Below are 13,946 nucleotides of genomic sequence, written 5' to 3'. Positions count from 1 at the left end.
TTGGAATAGAATGTTGTGACTCATAGAATGTCATATCACAACAATCCATAACCATGATGTCACAATGGCTGTTCTGACCAATCCAAGCCATGGCTATGTAGCTTGCCTTGTGCCATGGCTATGTAGCTTGCCTTGTGCCATGGCTATGTAGCTTGCCTTGTGCCATGGCTATGTAGCTTGCCTTGTGCCATGGTTATGTAGCTTGCAGCTGCCTTGTGTCAGCAAGTGAGAGAAGAAGAATCGGTAAAAATGACAGCGACCGAATGCTTTCACAAATGTTTACTACAAAACAGATTATAAAATGTTGTGTATATTTCATAATTGCATTACAGTTATTGGAAAACAGATACCTCAGAGACTATATTCTCTTATTATGATTAAACATCTAAATATATCAGCAGGAAAGATTTGTATTCACAGTACAATGATGGACAGTTGTGGTGCGCTTCATAGCTAAAGACCACCCTCTTGTGGAGAGTAATTAGAAGTACAAGAAACCAGAGCTAATCAAATCAAGGCCATATTATTGGTCAAATAAATCCCAAGCACTTAATTATTGGTCCAATCCCAAACTTTTCCCTAGTTATAGCTGCGTCCTGATTGGTCAAGCTTGTGAGGCTTCGTTTGAATTGGTTCAGAGGCGATTCCTCATTGACCGCTTTGAAAGGAGTGTTTGTAGAAGACTTGTGCGTTGTCGGCGTAGTTGAGTGTTACCGTGGCGCCCGCGCTCTTCGCGCCGAGAACTGCGCCTCCTAGCGCCGACCCCGATGACTGCTTCAGGATCAGCAGGTTGTAACCGTAGAAACGACCCTTGAAGGCCGGCGTTGACTCCAACTCCGCCAGGACCTCTGTGAAACCTGCCGACGAGACGGTTAGAGCTTAGCTGAACCCAATTATTTATATATACACTAGATGATTACCAGGGGCGCTGTTTGGAAGCCATTGCACTTCCATCTTGGTACTCCCCCACCATTTAAAAAAATAATATTCTAGAAGCTATAGAAATGCATGTATTAATGTCTACATTTGTTTTTGCCACATTTGTTCTATTAAAAACACTTTAATGCATAATGTTAAATTATATTATGTGAGCTAAACAATTTTTTTTTAAACACTACATGACCAAAAGTATGTGGACACCTGATCGTTGAACATTTCATTCCAAAATCATTAATATGGTGTTGGTCCCGCCTTTGCTGCTATAACACACTTTCCACTAGATGTTGGAATATTGATGCGGGGACTTGCTTCCATTCAGCCACAAGAGCATTATTGAGGTTGGGCGATTAGGCCTGGCTCATTGTTATGCTGAAGCAGGAAAGGGCCTTCTCTAAACTGTTGCCACAAAGTTGGAACCACAGAATGATCTAGAATGTCACTGTATGCTGTAGTGTTATGATATCCCTTCACTGGAACTAAGGGTCCTAGCCCGAACCATGAAAAACAGCCCCAGACCATTATTCCTCCTCCACCAAACTTTACAGTTGGCACAATGCATTGGGGCAGATAGCATCCGCCAAACCCAGATCAGTCAGTCGGACTGCCACGCTTGGCATTGCGCATGGTGATCTTAGTGCCATTTAACGTCCAAGTGTGGACTGTTGGCTTGATAAAGCAAATCTTTATGCTGACCTGGGAAATCTTTAGCCCGGTCCCAGATCTATTTGTGCCATCATCCCATTCCAAACATGTTTAACAAGGACTGGGATGTTAGCACAAACAGACTAGTACCCAGGCTAGGAAATCCTGGCATAAGAGGACATTTTGACAACAGACTAGGCTGATCCAACAACAGTCAGTTATAACCCACCTGGCTTCAGCAGCTCCCAGCTCTTCCACACTGATCCAACACACAAGATGGGTAGACACTGTTCACCTGTCAACAGAGGCTGATGTAGAGAGACAGACAGACAGACAGACAGAGGGAGCGAGACAGACAGAGGGAGCGAGAGAGAGAGACAGAGAGAGACAGGGAGCGAGAGATAAGGGGGGATACAATATCAGTGTAATCTGTTGAACCAACTTATATACGACATCATATAAAAGGGTGAAATTACAGTGCATTCTGAAAGTGTTCAGACCCCTTGACCTTCTCCACATTTTGTTACGTTACAGCCTTATTCTAAAATGGATTAAAACAAATTCCCATCAATCTACACACAATACCACACAATGACAAAGCGAAAACAGGTTTTTAGAAATGTTTGCACATTTATTAAAAATAAACTGAAACCTTATTCAGACCCTTTGCTATGAGACTTGAAATTGAGCTCAGGTGCATCCTGTTTCCGTTGATCATGATTACAACTTGATTGGAGTCCACCTGTGGTAAATTCAATTGATTGGACATGATTTGGAAAGGCACACACCTGTCTATATAAGGTCCCACAGTTGACAGTGCATGTCAGAGCAAAAACCAAGCCATGAGGTTGAAGGAATGGCCTGTAGAGCTCCGAGACAGGATTGTGTCGAGGCACAATATGGGGAAGGCTACCAAAAAATGCATGCAGCATTGAAGGTCCCCAAGAACACAGTGGCAGCCATCATTCTTAAATGGAAGAAGTTTGGAACCACCAAGACGACTTAGAGCTGGCTGACCGGCCAAACTGAGCAATCGGGGGAGAAGGGCTTTGGTCAGGGAGGTGACCAAGAACCTGATGCTCACTCTGACAGAGCTCTAGAGTTCCGCTGTGGAGATGGGAGAACCTTCCAGAAGGACAACCATCTCTGCAGCACTCCACCAATCAGGCCTTTATGGTAGAGTGGCCAGACGGAAGCCACTCCTCAATAAAAGGCACATGATGGCCCGCTTGAAGTTTGCCAAAAAGCACCTAAAGAATCTCAGACCATGAGAAACAAGGTTCTCTGGATTTAACTCTTTGGCCTGAATGCCAAGCATCATGTCTGGAGGAAACCTGGCACCATCCCTACGGTGAAGCATGGTGGTGGCAGCATCATGCTGTGGGGATGTTTTTCAGCTGCAGGTAGTGGGAGACTAGTCAGGATTGGGAGAAAGATAAATGGAGCCAAGTACAGAGAGATCCTTGATGAAAACCTGCTCCAGAGCGCTCAGGACCTCAGACTAGGGTAAAGGTTCACCTTCCAACAGGACAACAACCCTCAGCACACAGCCAAGACAACGCAGGACTGGCTTCAGGACAAGTCTCTGAATGTCCTTGAGTGGCCCAGCCAGAGCCCGGACTTGAAGCCGATCGAACATCTCTAGAGAGACCTGAAAATAGCTGTGCAGCGATGCTCCCCATCCAACCTGACAGAGCTTGATAGGATCTGCAGAGAAGAATGGGAGAAACTCCCTAAATACAGGTGTGCCAAGCTTGTAGCGTCATACCCAAGAAGACTTGAGGCTGTAATCGCTGCCAAAGGTGCTTCAACAAAGTAAAGAGTCTGAATATTTTTTTATAAATTTGCCAAAAAAATCCTAAAACCTGTTTTTGCTTTGTCATTGTGGGGTATTGTGTGTAAACTGATGGAAAACAACATTTAATCAATTTTAGAATAAGGCTGTAACATAACAATGTGTAAAAAGTCAAATTTTGCACTGTATGTTGTAAAATGTGTGTGTCACCTGTTGTGCTTTAGGTAGTACAGCCACTATGTGTTGGGCCAGGACCTTGCCTGCCTGGGTGAACAGATACTGACATAGAGCATCACCAGCTTCAGCCCCTGTAACTCACAATAATACACATTTATAGATCAATACAAAATATGTAATATGGTATTTGAGGTTGATTAAAACCATGCAACACACGAGTCCAGTCCCAAACACACGAGTCCAGTCCCAAACACACGAGTCCAGTCCCCAAACACACGAGTCCAGTCCCCAAACACACGAGTCCAGTCCCCAAACACACGAGTCCAGTCCCCAAACACACGAGTCCAGTCCCCAAACACACGAGTCCAGTCCCAAACACACGAGTCCAGTCCCAAACACACGAGTCCAGTCCCAAACACACGAGTCCAGTCCCAAACACACGAGTCCAGTCCCAAACACACGAGTCCAGTCCCCAAACACACGAGTCCAGTCCCAAACACACGTGTCCAGTCCCCACACACGAGTCCAGTCCCCAAACACACGAGTCCAGTCCCCAAACACACGAGTCCAGTCCCCAAACACACGAGTCCAGTCCCCAAACACACGTGTCCAGTCCCCAAACACACGTGTCCAGTCCCCAAACACACGTGTCCAGTCCAAACACACGAGTCCAGTCCCCAAACACACGAGTCCAGTCCCCAAACACACGAGTCCAGTCCCCAAACACACGAGTCCAGTCCCCAAACACACGAGTCCAGTCCCCAAACACACGAGTCCAGTCCCCAAACACACGAGTCCAGTCCCCAAACACACGAGTCCAGTCCCCAAACACACGAGTCCAGTCCCAACACAAGAGTCCAGTCCAAACACACGAGTCCAGTCCCCAAACACACGAGTCCAGTCCCCAAACACACGAGTCCAGTCCCAAACACACGAGTCCAGTCCCAAACACACGAGTCCAGTCCAAACACACGAGTCCAGTCCAAACACACTTACGCTGTTGGGAGAGTGAAAATAGGAGGAAAACTAACCTTCAGCTAATTTCTGGCAGAGTCCAGCAAAGTGAGACTTCTGGAAGTTTCTATAGAGATGAGGGAGCATCCCCATCAAGTCTGATACCTGGAAGAACAGAGAGAGGGAGAGAGAGAGGGAAGGGGTGGGGAAGGAAGGAGAGAGAGAGAGGTGGAAGGGGTGGGAAAGGAGAGAGAGAGAGGTGGAAGGGGTGGGGAAGGAGAGAGAGAGAGAGAGGTGGAAGGGGTGGGGAAGGAGAGAGAGAGAGAGAGGTGGAAGGGGTGGGGAAGGAGAGAGAGAGAGAGGTGGAAGGGGTGGGGAAGGAGAGAGAGAGAGGTGGAAGGGGTGGGGAAGGAGAGAGAGAGAGGTGGAAGTGGTGGGGAAGGAGAGAGAGAGAGAGAGGTGGAAGGGGCGGGGAAGGAGAGAGAGAGGGGGAAGGGGCGAGAGAGGGAAGGAGAGAGAGAGAGAGAGAGGGGGAAGGGAAAGAGAGTGAGAGGGAAGGGGAGAGAGGTTAGATGAACAACTCAAACATAATGTAGATGTAAAATGTGTTGTTTACTTGATGAATGAAAAATGCCAAGCCATTCAGACCTGATGGCTTGGCACTTTGAATTCATCGGGGAAACGCAACATAATTCACATTGCTTCCTGTCTTACCGCATCAGCACAGCAGGCATTTATGGGGTAGTGTTTATAACGTCACCTCATCAGCATAACGTCATGTCTTTCTTCCTCCTTCACTATTAGCAAGGGGAATGTCATCCACCTATTAACGTCAGTCTATGAGCATGGCACACTAAGGCAATTCCACCCCGCTTGCTGATTAACCTATGGGCTCACTGGTGCAATAATCAGTTTCCTTCCTTTCAACCAATGGCTATAAATCTACATCGTGTTTCCCACTTGCTGTTTTGCAGCAGCAGACTTCCAACAACCTTCCACCACCAAACGACCTTCCACCACCAAACGACCTTCCACCACCAAACGACCTTCCACCTCCTCCACCAAACGTCCTTCCACCTCCAAACGACCTTCCACCACCAAACGTCCTTCCACCACCAAACGTCCTTCCACCACCAAACGACCTTCCACCTCCAACGACCTTCCACCACCAACGACCTTCCACCTCCACCTCCAAACGACCTTCCACCACCTCCACCAAACGACCTTCCACCACCTCCACCAAACGACCTTCCACCACCACCACCAAACGACCTTCCACCACCTCCACCAAACGACCTTCCACCTCCAAACGACCTTCCACCACCCCACCACCACCAAACGACCTTCCACCACCAAACGACCTTCCACCACCACCCCACCACCACCACCACCAAACGACCTTCACCACCTCCACCAAACGACCTTCCACCACCTCCACCAAACGACCTCCTCCACCAAACGACCTCCACCACCTCCACCAAACGACCTTCCACCACCTCCACCAAACGACCTTCCACCACCTCCACCAAACGACCTTCCACCACCACCACCAAACGACCTTCCACCACCTCCACCAAACGACCTTCCACCACCACCAAACGACCTTCCACCACCACCAAACGACCTTTCACCACCTCCACCAAACGACCTTCCACCACCACCACCAAACGACCTTCCACCACCACCACCAAACGACCTTCCACCACCACCACCAAACGACCTTCCACCACCAAACGACCTTCCACCACCAAACGACCTTCCACCACCACCACCAAACGACCTTCCACCTCCTCCACCAAACGACCTTCCACCTCCTCCACCAAACGACCTTCCACCTCCTCCACCAAACGACCTTCCACCTCCACCACCAAACGACCTTCCACCTCCACCAAACGACCTTCCACCTCCACCCCCACCAAACGACCTTCCACCTCCACCCCCACCAAACGACCTTCCACCTCCACCCCCACCAAACGACCTTCCACCTCCACCACCACCAAACGACCTTCCACCACCACCAAACGACCTTCCACCACCACCAAACGACCTTCCACCTCCACCACCACCAAACGACCTTCCACCACCACCAAACGACCTTCCACCTCCACCACCACCAAACGACCTTCAACCTCCACCACCAAACGACCTTCCACCACCTCCACCACGCCCCACCACCACACGACCTTCCACCACCACCAAACGACCTTCCCACCTCCACCACGCCCCACCACCACCACCCGACCTTCCACACCTCCACCACGCCCCACCACCACCACCCGACCTTCCACCACCACCACCACGACCTTCCACCACCCGCCTCCACCACCACCACCAAACGACCTTCCACCTCCCCACCACGCCTCCACCCCCCACCAACGACCTTCCACCTCCTCCACCAAACGACCTTCCACCTCCACCACCACCAAACGACCTTCCACCTCCACCAAACGCCCCACCTCCACAACGACCTTCCACCTCCACCCCACCAACGACCTTCCACCTCCACCCCCACCAACGACCTTCCACCTCCACCCCCACCAAACGACCTTCCCCCCACCACCACCAAACGACCTTCCACCACCACCAAACGACCTTCCACCTCCACCACCACCAAACGACCTTCCATCTCCACCACCAAACAACCTTCAACCTCCACCACCAAACGACCTTCCACCACCAACTGAAACCCGTCATCAGAACCTCGTTTAGGGCAACCGATCAGCAGCACCCGGCCCAAACTATTCAATGAAATCCCATATTGCATTCTGTCTCGGTTGTCATTTAGTTAAGCCTGTACTCGATTTAATTTCCTGTTGTACTTTCGGTTGACCTCTCACCTGGAAGTAATTCTCAATGATCTTCTTGACGTGAGTGACATCATGAGGGGGCTTGACCAGGTTGTCTTTGGCATCGAACATCGTCTTCACTGCCAGGTGGGAGATCCAGAACGCTGATGGAGAGAGGAAAGAGCGGGGGGGAGGAGAAGAGGGGGGAGAGGGAACGAGAATGAAAGGGTTGGGAAGGGAAAAGGGGGGAGGAGAAAGAGAGAAACAGTAGGAGGAAAAAAGGAATGAATGGAGGAAAAGAGAGGTGATCATAAGAGAAGACAAGTTTGTTGGACTTCTGTTTATGTTGATTGTTGTCGTCATGGCTACCTGACCCCTCGTCCCCCATCATATGACCCCAGCCTCCACAGCCGACCTGGCTTCCATCTGGGTTCACCAGCTTACAGTTAGAACCAGTCCCACTGATCAACACTATACCTCCTATATATAGTGTGAGAGGGGGAGAGAGAGATGGAGGGATGAGTGAAGTCATTCTACACAGTTGTATGATGACAGTGAACATTCCTGTCAACAATTAAGTGAAAGGACACCACACGCAGATTAAAGATTCACTTCTCATACTGGCTATTGATCATATTAAATCATTCTTTCAAATCCTAATTTATCACTTTCAATTAAAAAAAAGTTCAGTTAAAAAGACGGTTCCGTTACCCCGGTCGCTGGCTGTTGCCATGGCGCCGATGGCATCGGTGGTGATGTAATAATTGATGCTGAGTTTAGGAAACCTGTTCTTCATCTCACAGATGATCTTATCTATAGCATCCTTCTGTTCCCCTCCACTTAGAGACATTCCCTGGGAGAGCGAGATATTACAAGTTATCATAATAGTTAGCCTACTTAGTAAAAAGGGGCAATTAACACGCTAACGGATTTGCGCTGGGACTCAGATTCTTCACTTAAAATGTATGCCAAACAAAAATCATTGATTTCAAATTTTAACAAACCATATAACTCTATGTACAAGGACTACTTTAAACAATTTACACCGAATATTTTACAAAAACACATTTACTGGAAGAACTGTGTAGATGCAAAGTTTGGTAACAGAATATGTGAAAACCATCTGAATTAAGATTCCCAGACGTCTGCAGACAGAATGTGGTGTCAGCGATGACGTCACACCTTGAGTTTTGAAAAAAATCTCTTTTGCTTTTTGAACTACAATAAGTGAAGTGGATTAACACCCGGTAAGAGAATTACGGTAACGGAATTTCATCATGGGTCCCTGATCTGTACTACACAGTAGTACATCATTATGGATATATACAGTAGAGCTCAGTAGAGTACAGTACAGCAGAGCTCAGTAGACTAGAGCTCAGTAGACTAGAGCTCAGTAGAGTACAGTACTGTAGAGCTCAGTACAGTAGAGCTCAGTACAGTAGAGCGCAGTACAGTAGAGCTCAGTAGAGCGCAGTACAGTAGAGCTCAGTACAGTAGAGCTCAGTAGAGCTCAGTACAGTAGAGCTCAGTAGAGCACAGTAGAGCTCAGTAGAGCACAGTAGAGCACAGTAGAGCTCAGTACAGTAGAGCTCAGTACAGTAGAGCTCAGTACAGTAGAGCACAGTAGAGCACAGTAGAGCTCAGTACAGTAGAGCTCAGTACAGTAGAGCTCAGCAGAGCTCAGTACAGTAGAGCTCAGTACAGTAGAGCTCAGTAGAGCTCAGTACAGTAGAGCTCAGTAGAGCTCAGTACAGCAGAGCTCAGTAGAGCTCAGTACAGCAGAGCTCAGTACAGTAGAGCTCAGCAGAGCTCAGTACAGTAGAGCTCAGTACAGCAGAGCTCAGTACAGTAGAGCTCAGCAGAGCTCAGTACAGTAGAGCTCAGTAGAGCTCAGTAGAGTACAGTACTCAATTCTAGTGCCCTACTGAACTATAATCTACTATTCTACACTACTGTACTGTCCTAACTTGTGAAACATAGTTGGTTCAGATTTGGTCTGTTCTGGATGTCTATCTTTGGGAAAGAGAAAGTGTTATCACCTGAACAGAACAGCATGCCAGTGGAAGGGAGGACAGTATCAGGTGACCTAACTGGGGTTTGTGACTACTGTCATTTCACATTGTAGCCAATTCAATTGCAGAAATTCCATTACTGATTATTAGGAAATTCAGTTATCGTTTTGGTAACAGAATTTTATTTGAATCATTTAATAATTCATACACAAAATGTACATCAGTAAAAACACTAACTAATTGGTAGGTCTACCTTTACTTGTTACTTCTGTGAACTTTCATTATCCTCCCTCCTCATGAGGGAGAAAAATTACAAAAAGATATGTGGGATTTTGGTAACGGAATTTCAAGGCACAAGGCAATGTTTCTTAAAATGTTACAGAAGGGGAAATGTTTCTTAAAATGTTACTACAGAAGGGGAAATGTTTCTTAAAGTTACAGAAAAAATGATCCAACACTAAATATAGGTGTTGATATTAGCTGTCGCGGGTCTTCAACATTATTGTGTTTCCATTTCTAATGCTTTTGGATACTTTTTCTGGTAAAAAAAAGATCCCTTTTCCATCTGCTTGACAAGAAATCAAAGCCTTTGATTATTCCCAATTTTTAGGTTGAAAAATGTATGTATATATTCCTTAATTTGTAAAATATAGACTCTTAGCTTTCATTTTCCCCCAATTTGACATGCTCCTATGAACTTTACATGTTGGTGCTCATCGGCCCTTTTTTAAATGTTTTTATTCATGGAATTGACCTTAAGCCTTAGTAACTATTAACCCACACAATACACAACCCAAGAACTACAATCAGCTACACAAAAAAAGAGGATTCTGTGTAGATGCGTCGCAATTTATACACTCAATGCAAGTGCTCAGGATCGCCATTTTGAGTAGCTAACAGAGCTGGTAAATAGTATATCAAAATCGAATCAAATCTAATTTGATTGGTCACATACACATATTTAGCAGATGTAGCGAAATACTTGCATACTAGGCTTTAGATTAGATTTTTGCATTAAAATCATGAATTGATTCACCAGAGAGTGGAGAGGTGTGTCTGGGTCTAGCCCCGCTTCTATTTTGGCTTTCTGGACCATGTCGTTGATGGCCTCGATACACTTCTCAACGCCCACCAACTGAAAGACAACACACACAGTCATCACTCACCAACTGAAAGACAACACACACAGTCATCACTCACCAACTGAAAGACAACACACACAGTCATCACTCACCAACTGAAAGACAACACACACAGTCATCACTCACCAACTGAAAGACAACACACACACTCATCACTCACCAACTGAAAGACAACACACACAGTCATCACTCACCAACTGAAAGACAACACACACAGTCATCACTCACCAACTGAAAGACAACACACACAGTCATCACTCACCAACTGAAAGACAACACACACAGTCATCACTCACCAACTGAAAGACAACACACACAGTCATCACTCACCAACTGAAAGACAACACACACAGTCATCACTCACCAACTGAAAGACAACACATACAGTCATCACTCACCAACTGAAAGACAACACACACAGTCATCACTCACCAACTGAAAGACAACACATACAGTCATCACTCACCAACTGAAAGACAACACATACAGTCATCACTCACCAACTGAAAGACAACACATACAGTCATCACTCACCAACTGAAAGACAACACACACAGTCATCACTCACCAACTGAAAGACAACACATACAGTCATCACTCATGAAACGTTTCATAGTGTAGAAGAACCACTCATGACTTTAATAAAGAGGCTTAACTTCCTCTTTCTTCACACTTCTATGCACAGATCTAAGACCAATTTACCCTCTCTAAATCCTGATCTTAACCATTAGGAGGGAAAACACAAAGCTGACTTCAGATCAGCACTTACAAGTGGTTGGACTGAAATAGATGCCGATTATGTTTTTTTTTATTTAGATGCCAGAAAATATTTCTAAGCCAATAATCTACAAGAGGTGCAGGAACTCAAGCAGTAGAACATTTGAGGTGCAGGAACTCATTTCCTGTACATTGGAATCTACTCGCTGTCATAATAAAAGTGTACTGGCAGTTCTGTGGTCTCATCCAGTGGTTGGTTGAGGGGCCTTCGGCTGATCTGAGGTCAGCTTTACTTTAACCACCTAACAGTTAACATCAGGCTAGGGAATATGGTAAACTAATCCTAGATCTGTCATCTCACCCAGTGGTTGGTTGAGGGGCCGTTTGTCTCTGCAAGGATTTCCCCATTCTCAGAGATCAACACCGCCTTGGAGTGGGTCCCACCACTGTTACAGTAGAGGACAGACAGACAGGAACACACACACACACACACACACACACACACACACACACACACACACACACACACACACACACACACACACACACACACACACAACACAAACAAACAAACAAATCAAATGAATAGGAAGCTTTTCCTTAAGAATATTGATAGTGTCACAAAGGAATGTTTCATTTAATTGACTAAACTCCCTGGTGAAAGGAAGTTTCTGATGAATCGTTGATGTAGAGTTTAATCAGACAGGTTTATTTTCTATGTGACAATCAAACAACAGCACAGCCTTTTGCCCTAATCAGTTCTGCACTACATCTGTCCGATAACACGTTTTCATTCAAATTATTACCGGATAAAAACGGGTTATTAGAGACTCACCCTTCAACACCACCGAACACTGCAGCCATTACTTCTCTCGTTATCCTGTTTCGATCATGTGACACGTCACTTCAGTTTCCGATCCAATCAGATCACATTATACAGTTTAGAGTTCGACTTTTTTTTTAAAATAACTTTTATATAATCAGTTTTATTGTGGGAGGATCTTATGATGTTCATGCCTTGTAAATAATTACATTCAACGCCCAGTTTCACTCCGGAGCTATTCTAGTATCTACTCTGGTGTCGGGCGAGTATTTCCTAATAACCAGCAGGGGGCGGAATTACACAAGTTGAAATTGAATTGATACATTTTTCCCATGCCAATGAAGAATGGAGGGGGGGGGGGGGGGGGGGTATTTTAGGCTTAGGGGTTAGGGGTTAGGTTTAGGGTTTGAGAAAATAGGATTTTGAATGGAAATCAATTTTAGGTTCCCACAAGAATAGTACAAAATATGCTGTGTATTTGTGTGTGTGTATGTGTGTGGGTGTGAGGAGAGAGAGAGAGGGGGGGGTTATAAAGATTGTGTGGCTGTTATTTTGATAATAAAGATCTGGGGACGAGGTGTGTTGAGTCAGCCAGAGAGGTCAAGGAGAGATATTATGTAATTTCACAAAGAATACAAACCCACATCATTCCTGTGTGACATCTTGGCAAAAGGCACAAGCATTGTCTATATGTTGAGCCAACCTGGGCACAACCAAGTCAACACATGAAGGATCAATGCAGGCCTATTATTTGGATTCCAATTAATTATATAAATGGACTCTGAATTCAAATGCGTTATGCACAAAATGTTGCAATGTTATTTTTGTTTTGAAAGAATGCCCGGTATGAACTTGCCCATTCCCTTTGTAATTATTCTGAAGAAGGCTATTGACAGTTGAAACGTCAATCTTTTAAACGTACCTAATAAAAGTACCTATTTTTCATGGTGAGCGAGGATTGCGCCTTTTCCTGTCCAATGATGTCTAGACATTTTTAGGTTGCATCTCTACTCACGTTGGTTGAGCACCTTCTACTTCTTTCCGAAATAATTCATTAACAGGTAAACATAAGTCAAAGGTGTGTGTGTGGCACTGCGAGCCCGCTGTTGAACTATGCTGCTCTGCTGTTGTCCTCATACTGTCAGACTGAGTGCAAAACGAGGAGGTGGGAGGAGAAGAGAGAGGAGAGGAACAGAGAGGAGAGAGCGGTGCAGCGCACTCATCATGCACGACAGACTGCGTGGACACACGGCACAAGGAGGAAGAGGGAGCGGCGGGTGGCGACAAGCGACGGACAATAACATAACCGTCAGGTTTTCAGGACGTTAGATAACAACTTTTTCAAGACCACCGGGTACTTTTTTCCCCCGGTTTTAAACATGTCTTAATTGTATTAAAATATTTTAAATGCCTCTGAACGTTGAGAAAAGCGCGTTTGCGGAAGTAAGTAAAGTTGAGTTGAAGGAAGTTCAGACAGAGAAGGAAAAGTAACCGAAAAGTGGTGTTAAATTCGAGAGTATTCCTAGTTCTTGGGACGGGGTCCGAACTTTGGAGATGGATACCCACGTAAAAGAGGGACAACTTTACGTTCAACATCAGAAGTTTGGCAAGGTAAGACAATAAAATATCATAAAACTACGCAATTCTAACTTGTCATAGCCCACTAAAACTGTTTTCAAGTTGAAGAGGAAAAAAACAGAATGTCCCCATCTGGTTGTTAACCATCGCGGACTGGACTTGGGACCGTTCTTCTTCGTCATAGAGCACACATTGATCCAATTAAAGTAAACTATTGTATCCAGTCAAGTTCAGACGCCGGACCCGACCATCCCGCAAACCACTGTAGCCTAATTTACATCCCATGTCAAAGATTTAGTTTTGATACTATGCAAAATCGTATTGCCGAACGAGTTCCACAACAAGGGGAAGTAGAGAAGGCACCAGTTTAGCTCTCTATTG

General features: G+C 45.8%; 2 protein-coding genes across 3 annotated transcripts in view; one reads left to right on the top strand and one right to left on the bottom strand.

Moving 5' to 3' along the window:
* Positions 1-264: 264 nt before the first annotated feature.
* On the bottom strand, positions 265-12,231 carry nagk (N-acetylglucosamine kinase). 2 transcript variants are annotated; one of them, XM_014156656.3, is made up of 10 exons: positions 12,000-12,231; positions 11,526-11,610; positions 10,342-10,440; positions 8,005-8,146; positions 7,663-7,773; positions 7,345-7,457; positions 4,585-4,672; positions 3,587-3,684; positions 1,811-1,889; positions 265-857 (listed from the first exon to the last, which is right to left on the bottom strand). In XM_014156656.3, the coding sequence occupies exons 1-10, from the start codon at positions 12,026-12,028 to the stop codon at positions 649-651; spliced, it is 1,053 nt and encodes a 350-aa protein (XP_014012131.3). In that variant the 5' UTR covers positions 12,029-12,231; the 3' UTR covers positions 265-648. The 2 variants fall into 2 exon arrangements, with proteins under 2 accessions (XP_014012131.3, XP_082821425.1); XM_082965299.1 differs by lacking the exons at positions 11,526-11,610; positions 12,000-12,231 and adding an exon at positions 11,412-11,426 and having other exon boundaries at positions 10,342-10,441.
* Positions 12,232-13,128: 897 nt separating this feature from the next.
* dok1b (docking protein 1b) overlaps positions 13,129-13,946 on the top strand; it is a 28,674-nt gene continuing 27,856 nt past the window's right edge. Inside the window, exon 1 of the mRNA XM_014156655.3 lies at positions 13,129-13,598. Coding sequence (XP_014012130.1) covers positions 13,542-13,598 — 57 coding nt within the window. The 5' untranslated portion in view covers positions 13,129-13,541. The remainder of the gene's footprint in view (positions 13,599-13,946) is intronic.

This window comes from Salmo salar, chromosome 18, assembly GCF_965601325.2.
Source record: "Salmo salar chromosome 18, fSalSal1, whole genome shotgun sequence".
NCBI classification, from domain to species: Eukaryota; Metazoa; Chordata; class Actinopteri; order Salmoniformes; family Salmonidae; genus Salmo; species Salmo salar.
This window is presented reverse-complemented; position numbering and strand designations above follow the sequence as displayed.

Excerpts from the sequence above, each read along its gene's own strand:
- nagk (XM_014156656.3), bottom strand. The coding sequence starts at position 12,028 with ATGGCTGCAGTGTTCGGTGGTGTTGAAGG. Across the intron at positions 11,611-11,999 it reads GTGTTCGGTGGTGTTGAAGG|TGGTGGGACCCACTCCAAGG; the intron begins GTGAGTCTCTAA and ends CTACTGTAACAG. Across the intron at positions 7,774-8,004 it reads GGCAACAGCCAGCGACCGGG|GAGGTATAGTGTTGATCAGT; the intron begins GTAACGGAACCG and ends CACTATATATAG.